Source organism: Columba livia, chromosome 3 (assembly GCF_036013475.1).
Source record: "Columba livia isolate bColLiv1 breed racing homer chromosome 3, bColLiv1.pat.W.v2, whole genome shotgun sequence".
Taxonomy (NCBI): domain Eukaryota; kingdom Metazoa; phylum Chordata; class Aves; order Columbiformes; family Columbidae; genus Columba; species Columba livia.
The window spans coordinates 78,582,508-78,596,424 of NC_088604.1; the positions used below are offsets into that span (position 1 = coordinate 78,582,508).

The window sequence follows — 13,917 nt, forward strand, 5'->3', positions numbered from 1 at the left end:
TGGACACAAACCCATTTAAAGCTGCACAGATTATTTTTTTTTCACATTTTATAGCACATATAATTGTAATAAATTTGCCACCAAAATTCTATAGTAACACATTAAATTTAAAAGCAGGTGTATTTGATTTCTTTATAAGATTTAAAGTATTGTGCCATAATGTAAAGTATTAAGGATTTCTGATTGGCCCATGTTGCTTGGTAAGAAACTTCCTATTTAAGCTGAAGTAGAGTTATCAGTTGTGTGGAGATAATCATTCTTCAAAGCAAACCAAAACTTGTGCATTCACATCCAAACCGCTCTAGGTTCTCTGTGCGGCTCCGGCAAATGCCAGAGTTGCACCCAAGGAGAACTTGTCCCGCGCTGGGTGGCGGGGGTGCCACCCGCCCTTGGCACAGGACTGCGCGCGTGGGGAGCGGCGCTCAGAGCTCTGGCGGGCGGCTGAAGAGCACGCCGGGGTCAGCACCGCTCCCTCGCTTCTTGTGCAACTGCTCACTAGCTTAAAATAAAATTACAGTAACTAAATTATCATTCATTTCAACCACTGTCCAGCCCAGAAACAACACATGTAATGATTTATGTTCCTAATGGATCATTTAAGACTACTTCATTTTGGCTTCCTACTTTTTGCTTCCAAGCTGCTTTAGAAAATGACACATTTAATCTGATGAGCCACCTCCATCATACCTACATTATTAATTTATGAAGTAACTTAAATTAAAAGCACTAGAGCTTAAAGCTCCCTGGCTACATGGAAGATTAAATTAAAATCTCTGTAAGATATTGCTTAGCTTTGTGTATGTCTAGGCAGGACAAAACACACATTTTATAAAGATTCACTCTGTGCATGCTGACTGGGGGAATAATGGAGGATTGTGTTCACATTTTAGCAGAATACCTCAGAAATCTTGCTTGTTTGGATGGTACAGTCTTATCTAATGATTTTTTGAGAAGGAAAGGGCAGGGCTTTCCAGAATGGATTGTGTGATTATTTATTTATTTGTTTATCATTTAGATCTTGATTTTTATTTCATAAGGCATTAGGGCTAAAGAAAACACCAGAAGCTAAAACTAAATTTCTTCCATAACCTTGACTAGAGCCGATGTGTTGGGTGAATGGAAGAATCGTTGCACATAACTGCACTGATCTACAACCTCATTTATCATGTTTTAATATGTACTTCTTCACTGAATCAGAGTTTTGTCTCTATACTGACCCCCAGATTAGCTGCCACTATTCTTTCAGAACTTGAATATTTTTCTTTGAAAAAAAAGAAAGAAGTTGTGGTTAACATCGAAGTATAGTTCTATCTTTGAAACTGAGTCAAAATACTGAGGGCAGCAATGGTAGAGGACTACTCTACTAGATCTCGCTTACTCTGGTTTACCAACATATTAATTTCACAAGAATCACTTTGGCTTTGTTTGCGTGTGGGCTCGGTAAGAATCAAGACTTAGCTTTTCAGTGGCCAGAAATTGTCAGTGCCGTAGCTTCACATGATGTCCCGGAGAACGTGGGCCAGTTTCTAAATGTGTTTCACATGTATTCCTGCTAGGATGGAGGAGACAATGCACTAGCCTGGCATCCCCAGTAATTCCAGGAGTTGGGTCCATTAGTTTGATCCTGACTTATATCCAAGTGCAACTCCCTCCACAGTGGACATTGCCCTCCTCTTCAGCAGCAGACAGAGAACCTGGACATACAGTGCTGGTAACCACCACCTGGCCATGAGGAAACTCTAAGGGGAAAGAAGGTCGGAGCCTTATTTGGCATGACTGGATGCTTTTTTGCTATTGATTTTCAGCATTTTGTATTCATGAGTCTCTCTTACCCAGCAGCATTAAAATGTTCAGTGTGGTTGGCTTTTGGCATCCTACTGATATATATTACTACTTTGGTGGGAGCTTTACCACCAGAGCAGACAGTATTAGCAGAGTCATAAATAAGCTACAAAGGCATCAAGACATGATGAATGCAAGTGTTTTTAGCAAATGTCACCCAGTGAAGCATGTTTTCTTTCAAAAAACTTCAGTTTATAAACTCTATTTGCCTAATTCAGTACATTAGCCTTAAAATAATACCTATTTACTTTGTGTTCCTCAAAATAAAATCACTTAATAGTTCAAGCTCCCATTGGCTTGTTGGGAAAAAGAAATACAGAGACAACCAAAGAACAAAAGAACCCTTGAAGTTAAAAGATATCGCATCTCATTCTCACCTGAGTTAGATACAAGCCAGGTGTGACTCCAAATTAAAACAGTTTGATCTCTACAGCAGTCTGTCAGGGCTTACCTTTGTGCTTCGTTTCGAAGCAGTTAACTAAACAAAGATGTCGATATTGTGCAAGAGGTTTATCATAGTCGTGGTCATCCATATCTCTCCTGCAGATGGCTAAACTGTTGTTGATGGACCTTGTGTCTTAGCTTCTCTGAGAAAATGGTCATGCTTCCTTCTTTAGGAAACCACTCCTTTCTAATTAAGCCTCCCATTTTATACTTGGAGATTGCATTTGTATTTCAGACCAAGATGTTCTGAAAATAACTTAATATTCATGCCCAGTGAAAAACTTTCCCTTAATCTGAAGAGGATCACTTCTTTTGGGCTTTTTGACCTTTGTGGAATGCTAATATGGAATAAAAATTGGGTACTACCTGATCAGGAGAAACACATGTTCTTTAATCTTGAGCATAGTTTACAAAATCATTCCAGGGACAATTGAATTGAGTGGTCTCCTGTAATTTTGTCTTGTTGTTCCATTACTTTTGTCTTCTCTGCAGTGGCTTGAACAGACGCTCTAAAATAATTACATTATATGCCTCCTATGAGGTAGCAGTGCTTGAGGCAAGGACTAGAAGGAGAAGTAATTGTTCTTGTTACCTGCAGACAGGGCATGTGCTATGAAACAATGTGTTTATGCAGTGGCTTTTATGCGAAAAAAATGGCATGTCTTGCAGCGCTGAATGATCTCTGGTCAGTAGTTAAACTGCACTTCATTAACTGGCTCTTCCTCTGGTTAGTTGCTGCCAAACTTCCCCGCTGTTGGGGCTTTTTCCAGGGGAACCTCGAGAGCAAATCTACCTATACTGATCTGACCCGTGCTGATCCCTCGGCAGTGACTGAGGCTGTGGAACCACAGCAAGCCAGGATGAAGGGACCTCAGGGGTCACCTCCTCCCTTCCCTGCCTCCAGGCATGGCCTGTGTGCACAAACACAAAAGTGACTGCATTTTATGGCTGGCAGAGGGAAAAAGGGACTTGGAAAAGTGTGTGTGATCATGTTTACTGTGTGGGGAAAGAAGCAGAAAGCTGAGGTGAGCATGGATATGCTGTTTTTGCAGTCATTATAACATGAAAAAAGACAGAGTTCATACCTGGTCCTTATGCAGGAAATGTTTTACCTCCGTCATCACATCAAGTATCTTTATACCCATTGCAAATCTCATTGAACGGGGACTATCCTGGACAGGTTCTCTCATGTCATTTACAGCAGCAGCATAAACGACAACAAAAATCAGGAAGGAGTGATAAGGAATTTTGCATTTTTTTTCAGCCCAGATCTGTGTCAAAATATCTTGACGGCAGCTACTTTTAAAGCTGCTTTAAAAAAGGAAAGTGCCTGTATGGTAGCAGACTTCGTAGCTATAATTAACAGCTCTCAATAAAGACGGATGATATAGTGAGAAGTGTTGGAGGCTGGCAGTACTACAGAAGTGGAAAAAACCTTTTTGTCCAGCTGCCTAGTGGTTATGGACTGTGTCCAGATTTCCTAGGATTGTTTGTGTTGGTATGAAAAGAAAGCCTCATATCAATGCACAAGCGCCTAGGTGAAGATCCTGTTCAGTTCTGGTCTGCAGGAGCTGGCCTCCCTCACTTGTTAGTCAAAGCTATAGCTGGTAAAAAGGGAGAAAGAGCCAAAGGTGAAGGTTGACAGCAATGCAGGTACATGAACAGGGCTTCAGAAATTGAAAAACCCTGTTGAACAGTTAAATAATGTTGTCTGTGAACATATATAGATTTTTTTGGAAGGAAACAAGGGTAAGACATAAGCTGATGGCTAGACAGGTTCATATGTGTACTCGCACACCCGTGTACAACCATTTCTGTGTTTCCAGTGCTGAAACACCTTTCTAAATGGTAGCTTCCCTCCAGAGAATCTAATCCAAAATGAAGCAGACAAGCAAAATCTGGTTTTGTTACCTCATTCCCCTGCTTTGGCTGGCAGTTAGCGAAGACTACTTAAGCCTGGCTGTGAAAAAAAACCCACCCTCTGTTGGTCTATTTGTCAGTCCTTGGGGTCAGGGATAAAACTCAGCCAGTTTAAAGGAAAGAGCCTCATTTATGTTATTGCCTTTACTGTCATTGTCACAGCATTTGGTTTTCTTGTCCTCATCAAGCCTACACCAACCAAGTCCGCTGTGGCCACCTCATCTGTTCCCTGTTCCCCATATCTCCAACTGAGCACTTCCCCCCGTGGAGCTGGTTTTGTTTGCTTGTGGTTTGTTAATTTATAAATTGCATTTGTTCTCTTTGGAGCTAGGGGATTGTGTACTTGTTTGCTGAAGCTGGTTATTTCAGAAGCACATAGAGAGTGCTGCAACATTTCCTTCACACCTTTGAAAACCTTCCACTGCCTCAGTAAAATGTTCAGACTCCCACCTTTGTAATGGGCCTCTGGAAGCCTTATGAGAAGGATGGCATCCTCAGCTCTTTCGGCAGATGCAAATGTTAAACCTCAGGGATCTCAAGTCATAAAGAATGTTCCTTTGGTGACAGAGTGGTATTAACCTTTGTGTAGGACATTGTTAACACGGGACACCCTTGAATCGTATGATGCTATAGGAAGACTCTCTTCCTCTATGTCACCTTGTATTTGCCCTTGTGTTGCATCTAAAAAGCGTTTTTCTTCACCAAAATACTGGGGTTTTTTAACTTCATTCTCTTCGCTGTATCTATTATAGAGGCCAGTCACGCCAGCTGAAAACTGTATCCTGCTTTTTCTGCACTAAACCTGCAGCTTTCTTCACTAGTCTGGCTTATTATGCTTTCAGCTGGAGTTCATATAGATTTCCAAGTACAGAAAGATGATTTTTCAGCTATGAAAAGCTGTCCTATTAAATAGCACAACTAGAAAACAGCAAGAACTGCACCTCTGCTTCCAGTACTTCTTAATAGTACCTAGAATAAAAATGAAGCTACAGCTCTGTAATGCTGTCTGATATTTTCATCATCTAACAAATGGTGCTGTTATTAGACCATCTCACCATGATATCGTGAACATCAGATCATAGAAACATGGAGTAATTCTGGCTGCTGGGGACCTGGGGAGGGATGTCTCTTGTCCAACCTGCTCAGTGCAGAGCCACATAATCTCTACTTTTTTGTTGCTAATTTTTAGTGATCTGCAGCCACTGTTATTATTTAACTGTAGGTGTACTTTATTGCATCTTTTAATGTGCTGCCTCTAGTTACCCCAAAATTACATGTACAGGAATATGTTGGTATGAATGGTATCCATTCTGCTGCTGTTTGCCCCTTTTTGCCAGAGCCACCTTAAATATTTGTTTCCCTTGGGCAAGAACATGTTGATGCAAACCCTGAGGATTTGATTTACTTTTTATTAACTTTGAATTTTTTAATGGTGTTATCCCACGATAAAGTATTTCTGCTTAACTTATGTTTAATAACCAAACAAATTATTGCATACCATTTTCAGTATTTAATGAAGTTCTCTATATTAAATGTGATGGGTCCAGTCAGCGCTTGACCCTAGCTGCCATAGCTCCACTGGGTCCCATGACAGCATGCTGACTTCTGTCAGAGAAGGGTCTGGCTCAGTGAATATTAAAATATCAAGTTAATAACTGCTTAGGTGTGTTTTTTTCTTTTGGAGGAGAACTCAGGCTTTGCCCAGGCTGAAATTCACTCTACTCCCCCACATTATTTTTTTAAAAGTGTCTTTTGATTCTGGAGAGTTGAAATAGGAAAACTTCATGTTAAAAAATAGTATCCCAGAAGAGGATACAGTGACATACAGCCAGATGATCAGCTGCCTTCCATTAACGTACCTTCAGGCCTGCACTTGCTCATGAAATTTTTAGCAAATAAGGCCAGCCCTCTGAAAGTATTATACCATTTAACAAAGGGCTCTATCGATTTCATTGATTTTTTCAAACTTAAACAGCTGTGCTCTTCTGTAGTTCCAGGTAATTCCTCTAACGCCATTACTTTTTCCCTTTCCAAGTTCCACATGGCTTTTTTAGTAGGGCTGTGCTCTTCATCATGTAAGAGGGGTAACTGTAGGGGGATATGATAAAGGTCAGCTAAATCACGTGTGGATCGGAGAAGGTGAGGAAAGAGCTGGGTGGCATCGAACAGAGTGAGTGAGATGTTTGAGACAAGGAAGGAGATTTCTAACAGTGTGCAGCTGAGCTGTCAGGAATCTCAGTAACAAGAGGAGCCTGCAAGAATGGTTAGTGCCTGCTTGGGAATCAGAGATGGTGGGGCCTGTTGTGGGAGCAGATCTTGTGAACTCTGCTGAAACATAACACTCACATGAATGATATAGTCCTTTTAGGTCTTCTACGAGCTAAGATAAATCAGTAAACCCTATATGATTTTAATGGACAACATGCTTAACATAGCATTGCTAATGTGTTTAGTCCTGTGGCTGGTGGCAGGTTCCTAACGTGGGGTGTTCCAGAGCTCAGCAGGCACAGAGCCCTCCAAGTTATAGGTCTCCAGGCAAGGCACTCAGGAGCATATAGGGAAGATTTAATCATACAAGCAACAGCTACTTCATGTTTCAACAGACTTGTTTCTTAGCATGCACAAATAAAATTTGCCAAACTGCTAAAGATATTTTCTTGGGATCTTTCCAAAAGTAAGCATCAAATTGGCTTAATTTTAGTAAACAGGAATCATAATAAGGACATTCTGCTTGAAAATCTTACCAGTTATATCTGTAATTAATTGTGGACCTTTCTTTTGGCTGGCAAGTTGCAAAATGTTGTCTGCTGCTTTATATTTCTTAAACTTTGTTTTGTTTTAAAAGAAAAAACAGCTGGCTTCCTGGATATGTTTGCTGCAAGAAGCCAGAGACAAGTAGTTTCGAGAAACTGGAGACAAGTGTGTTCCCTCCATAGCAATTGTGCTAAAAACAAACTGTTCTCTTTGTCAGTGTGGCTTCAGACACTTTCCACTATTACACTGCTGCTATGTGGAGTCTCGTTACCCAAAAAGCCTTTGTCTAGCGCAGAACAGTAAATAACCATGGATTTTAGGCACACATCGATACATCTCATTAGGGAAATTTGAAAGAGAGGTGACAAATGATGTCCTGGAATCAATCTAATATCAGGATCAGAATGTGCAATGTAAATCATCCTTCCTCAAGTAACTCAGTTCCTGAAGGCTACGGATGGGTTTGCCTTCAGCGGGCGTTTGGCATTTGTGTGCCTTTGGGCCTGCAGCCCTGACCAGGCGGCTCCACCGCATGAACTGTGCTGATGGCACCTACTAGATGTTGTGCAGCTGGCAGGAAAAAGATGCAGTAGTTCATTAGTTTTGTCATTCTGATTAATTCAGATGTTTTCAAGAGGAATGGCACTGCAGGCTTTATACTACTGAAGGTGCATAATAATTGCATCAAAATTGCCCATCTGCTGCTAAAGTGAGATAATTGCTTAGGCGTATTCGCAGAAGAGCTTTTGAATAATAAATGTTTGTAAAACCCTCCTGTCATCATGTTATCCAGTCCTCATCACATAAGCCAAACTCCCAATTCATTTACACTCTTTTCAAACCAAAAATGTCTCATGTTGGTGCAACTCTAGGGTCAGTGAAGATGAGAATCTGGACTAGTGTAAGTCACCTGAACTTGACTCCCGCATCACCAGCAACATTTATGAATCAGTTAACCCCGCTGATTCCTTGCTAGTGTTATTTTCTGTATCTTTAATAATTAATTTAACTAAATGACTGGTGTTTAGGGGTACCGGTACTGATTTTCAGTGATGCTGAATGGCCTTCCTTCCTGAGGGGCAGGGCTTGTCGTGGGGGCAGATCCACAAAAGGGCTGAGATACGTGGCCCATCCTGCAAACAGGCATAAACATCTATGTGTTTTCCAGCCAATGCTTCCCCTCCTTGGATGCCTCTCTTCTCTCTCAAAGGTAAACCCTGAGCAGATCCATCCTCACAGATATGCTGAGGATACTGCAGGACTGGCAGCAGGAGGTGAGATGCAGTCTCGTCTTAAGTAGGTTTATCATGGCTGATCTAACCTGCTCCTCCAGATAAGCTCATTAGCACGGACTCATCTTACCCAAGGCTTTGAACACAGTCTCTCCATGCTTGACAAAATGCAGACAGCTGGAAGACGTGTCCCGGATTAAGTGCATGCTCACCTGGTCAGTCCCTCCTCCACAGGGATGCAGTTTGTAACCTCCCGTGTTCTGGTGCTCTCCCTTTTCCTAGCAACAAAGGATGCAAACAGCACTAGCCAGACAATATTTGTTGATCCAATTTTGTTATCTTGTGCTTCTCTGAGAATGAATTAATTGATTTTTGCGTTAGACTTGATATAAATCATGCTGGTGTCCCCATCATCCTAGCTATGCCTGAGTGATTCCTAGTAGCTGCCTTAATAGTCTTCACATCTTGTGCCTCTCCCATGCTCTTGTGCAGCCACTAGTGCTGCTCATTCTAGCCCAGCACTACTAAATGAACAAGCACAGATGATTTACAATGGAATGGAAAACATTTCCAGCTAGATAACAGGATCACCTGCTTTCTGCCACTGTGTGCCACTGGTCTTCATGCATGAACAGAGGAGCTGCAGTTCCTGCTGTGGGATCCCTTCAAACAAAAGAGCTGCCTTCCTCCTCCATGGTCAGCTCACCCTGCAGCTCTCCAGCTCATAAATCCTTTGTGCTGTGGTGAGATTTCAGCAGGCTGTACCTCTTTAGTAGCCCCAGCATGGGCATGGCAAAGCTGACTAGCTCTCCAGCACTGGGAGAGTAGCCAGCAACCCTAGGACATAACTAAGCCAGCATCTCCAGCCACCCAGAACCCTGCGCACCTCGGAGGTGCTTTGCACCTCTGTGTCGGTGAGGTTCTTCAGATCGTGTCACTGCATTAACAGTGCTCTGCGGGAAGAGCAGCACTCTCAGAAGAAAGCAGGGTAGCAAAACAGGCATCACCTTTGCCAGGTTTCTGAACAAATAATTTCACCTCAGAGTTTGAAACCACATTGCTGCTCCTGTCACTCTTCCTGGGAAATAATCTGAAAAGAAATTCAGATGTGGCACTAAAATTAGTAACAATATGAACTACTGTTTGGTACATTGTTTTCTCTCTCAAGGACTTAAGCTTACTGAGTAACATCTCTCTCTCTCAGTTTCAAAACAGGGCATTAAGTATTGAGAAGGGGCTGACCCCAACCATTGAAGCTCTTTATTCGAGTTGTGTAGGTGTGGTATTGACAGAGCCAAATTTAACAGTTTACCCGGTGCACAGTTACAGTCAAACAAGCCAGATTTTGCATTGTGTACATCGGGGGTGCTTGGATAGGGATATCACAGGGCACTGTGGCTCTGAATGACTCTGTTACTGAGACTCGGTGATCAATCAGGATATTTTGGGTTGCATTTTTGAGGTCCTGCTGCTGGATTATCTTCTTTTACTGAAGGCTGTGGTGAAACTGTAATGGCTGAGTTGGAAGGAATGGTGAACCAGTAAAGAAAGCTGTCAGAAATGTCTCCTTATGGCTGTGTACATATGTATTTGTGTGTATGTATATATGTATCTATGCATGTGTATATATGCACCATTTGAATACATATGCTGAGCCTCTTTACCCTGCAAGAGCAGGGATATCCCAGAGGGCTAACAGGCTGTTTTATTTTTGACAGTCTTCATACAGTGTCCTGCAGACCAGGAGCTCTCCTGTAAAATACAAACTGTTGAAAAAGGAAAATGAAGCCACAGATTTTGTGCTCTCTAGCTTTAGGGTAGATGTGGAGTTGTCCCTTGACCAGAGTGGAAAAACCCCCTTGCACAAGGTGTGTCTTTCCCCGTGGGTCTGTGTGGGAAAGCCCAGTCTCCAGGGCCAGGCCCCAGCTTGTTTGCTGAGGGAGTGAACACCTGCCTTCTCGCAGCAGGAAGGCTGCTTATTCTCAAGCATCTGTCTGCAAGTGCTGTCTGGTGCTGCTCCGAAATCCATTTCCAGCCCCTGAAAAACAGAGCTGGAGCCCCAGGAGGGGGGACGAGCCCCCCCCCAGCACTCGCCTGCAGCACAGGTTGCCCCAGTTGGCTTGTCATGGCCCTACCACCACCCCAGGCTCTCACCTCCATTGACACCATTTTCCATCCCACTCACGTTCAGTATAAAACAAACACCCTCAACAGCCCTCTTCATTCTCCATACATCTACAAATTAAAAACAAAATTTAAAAATCCTTAGCTTGTGGTAAATACTCCTTCCTCTGCAGCTGTGCACAGATACTGTCCTCACTTCCAAAATGCAACACTCCCTTTTCAGCTCTCCTGGGCTGGAATCCCACCATGGCTGATGCTCTGTGCCAGAGATGCTATGCTTACCTTTCCTATCTCTATTTTAAAATCCAAATTTTAAAACCCATTTTTTAAAACCCATAATTCCTTTTGAAATCAGTGGGTGGTGACAGTCTTCAGCCCACTGGAAAAGTCAGTGCATTAGGTACCTGAATATGAATTTATGTTTTTAATTTGGTATGATCCTCCTAGGATTTCACTGAGAAGGCGGAGAAATCCAGTAATTCCTTGCAGCTTGCTCATTTGTGCCGTCTACAGATTATTTGTCAAATTATATTCTCTTCAGGAGAAATTTAATGAATCTCATCAACACCAAATTATTTGTCTCTGTTGGTTTACTTTCTAGGATGATTTATGTGTACATTAAATGTGATTGCGAGCTGTTTCCTAACACATGTAAATCTCAATTTTCAAAGATCTCTGGGGATGCTTTAAGTTTTAATAACAGCCTCACATAAAACACAAGTACCCCATTCTGACAGCAAACATAAGTACATGTGGATATGGAGAGTTAGTAAAATAATAGTTTGTTATTCCACAAATTATACTCCATAATTAGGGAAAATTCTCTCTTAAGAATGCACTGACCATGTACACTAAGCCTGGTCTACTCATCGTAGTTGTTACATGTGCTATTGATCCTGAAGAAAGTTAAATATATTTTTATTGATCAAGCAAAACAATAAAATAAAATTCATGTCAGAACCAAAGAGCAAGAATTATTAGGTAGATTTTTTTCCACTATGTATCTTAAGGGTATTATTCCATGTTTTCTTGTTGGGCAGCTGACATTTTTTGCTCCCTTCTGCCATGTAATCTTGAAGCTCCTGCTCAGCCTTTCTCACATGCTTGGAATATTTTCGATTATGGCTCAGCCCACCTATCAATTATTTCAGCTACTGAGATGCAGTAAGCTAATTAATGCATCCATCATCTTACACATTTGTCAGATGCCATGAGCAATAAGGACACTTAGGATTAATCTTTGCTTTGTCTCATTCTTTCTCCTGGGTTTAGCACTGGCTTAACTCAAGCTCATACACATTTTCCTTGCTGAACTGTTCATTCATGTATTTTTGTTCTCTATTTATTGACTTCTAATTCCTTTCCTCTCCTAGTGTGCATGCTAGATTACATCTCCATTATCTAAGCCTGTGTCTCCCTTGCCTAGCTCACAGAGCCATGTAAGTATCATTATTGCTTAATATTTGTATGAAATTAACATCCAGTAAATCCTGATCAGTGCCAGCAGCTCACACTAGGTGCTTTTCCAACAGCGAAACAAATACAGCACTTGTGCCACAGAGCCTGCAGTCAAGGTTGATGCACATAACTGCTAAAATCTGCTATTTTTCATTTAACTGGTGATGAGTGCTGACTTCTGCAGCTGCTGTTCAGGGCCCTGTGGAGGAGGCCTGTGGTCCCACTGTATCTGCTGAGGAAAAGTCAGGCAAAAGCATGAGAACATCAGGGGATCCTTTTCTCACCACTTCGTGGACCCCACCATGAACCTAAGAAACACAGTGTGTGATGCAGTAGCACAACCTGGCAGATGAACAAGAAAGGAAATATTTACAAATGTCCTTATAGATTAAGATAAACCCAGGATTTTCAAAAGGCCTGTTTCCTCTTCTGCCTGAGATCCACTTTCTGACATCATAATGCTGCAATCTCACCCTATTCATGTCAGAATATAACATAAGATGTCTGGATCCTGTTAATGGCAGTGAAAGAGGAAGCCATATGTGAAAAGCAGGCAAATGACAAGTCTCACTCTGAAGCTCCCCCAGAAAGCTTGCAGCACTGAGCCCAGCCTGGCTGGGCTGGCTTAACCAGAAGACATCAGTGAAATCCAAGGTCAAAAGAAACTTAAGAGTCTTAGAAAGCTGCTTTTCCAAATAATACCAACATGTTATCTGGTTAAATCAATCTATGTCTGAACTTAAACTGAGATAGTTGCTTAAAGAATATGTAGGCTATGATACATCCCCAGCAGTAATTCTGTTAAATTTTTCAACATCCCCTGCTATGCATGTGTAAGGATTCGCAGGCACACCAAAACAGGCCAACCAGCTATTCTCCTCTCCTCTGCTTTTAACCACTCTCAGAACAGCACTATGCCCCCTCCTTGCATGCTTTCTGCTATAAACCCAGCCATTGTCATTTCCCAGGCAATCCATTGTATGTGACTGCAATTGCATTGACCATAACTGCAACCAAAGGGTATCCAATCCAAATTATGTAGCACATTCTGATATTGCCCTCTGGAGCCATGGATCTGGGAGAGAGCCAGAAAAGCCATTTTACAGTTAAAGTCTAACTCATGGGCTTTATAAATCTTTTATTAAAAAAAAAAAAAAGCTGGAGCAGGCATGGCCACAAGGCAGGCATTAATCATGGCTAGATAAAGTTCACTTCTCTCCTTGGTGGCAAGCTGCAGGAGCTCTCTCCTGCTGCAAGGACACCCCACATTTTTTGTCCTAACAATTCATTTCCCTTGTAATAGTGGGGAGCAGATTCTTGACTGCTGGCTGTGCAGCTGCTCTGGAAGCAGAGTGTGATCCTGGAAGTAAGGATCACAAGGTCGTTTTCCAAAATGAAGGAAGGAATAAGCATGTCACAGGAGTGGAAGGTGGAAGACAAATGAACCCAGTAATTTTGTATCTGGCAAATACTTGCCTGTCCTCACTGTAGCTCAGCTTTCAGAAGCAGGAAGGAGACTCATTGCACAGCCCTTACCGTCTTGCTCAGAAAATCGGAGTCCCACACTCCCTGTAACTCCCTCTACCCATTAAATCCAGGAAGATGCCGTAAACTGCAGCTGTATGTCACAGAGCTATTTCATTTTAGCTGAAAGTGCGTGCTGTAAAAATGGATGTGCTGCACGCTTTGCTGCTGTAGATTAAAAGGAGCTTGATTCCTCTAGTCAAAAATAGTCAAAGAACAGAAATTTCTTTTGTGACTCTAAATCAGGTTATAGTAGGCGAGGGTCTTTCCTGATATTCTTATGCTTTATTTTAGAATCCTCTATCATAAAAGGATGTTAATCTGTGCTACAGTCGATCACATGGTATCTGAGCATCTAAATGTAAGAAAACTTTAACAGGCTCTATTCCAGATGCTTTATTAATGTCATTACCAGAGCACATCAAAATGTAATGAACACAGAAGAAGATAATGGTCAGAACATTTCTAGCATGAAATGGATAGTCTATTCTGGTTAAGGGAAATCCAAGTTAAAAGCTGTCCTTTTCATTTGGCAGTTTCAAATGTCACAGTCACATTTCTGAGACAAATCCAGATACCATGTTCCTGAGTCACCTGAAGTTTACCATCAGCAATCAGA

The 13,917-nt window shown here is 41.9% G+C and overlaps 1 protein-coding gene across 6 annotated transcripts in view; it reads left to right on the forward strand.

The window, feature by feature from the left end:
- The window catches only part of SLC35F3 (solute carrier family 35 member F3), a 179,407-nt gene that overhangs the window by 138,423 nt on the left and 27,067 nt on the right, over positions 1-13,917 (forward strand). For 4 of the 6 annotated variants that reach the window (XM_065057787.1, XM_065057783.1, XM_065057785.1 and 1 more), the window contains one exon: positions 11,690-11,755. The exons of the other annotated variants lie outside the window; for them this stretch is intronic. In XM_065057787.1, the coding sequence (XP_064913859.1) occupies positions 11,690-11,755 (66 nt within the window). The remainder of the gene's footprint in view (positions 1-11,689; positions 11,756-13,917) is intronic. 6 annotated transcript variants of the gene reach the window in all.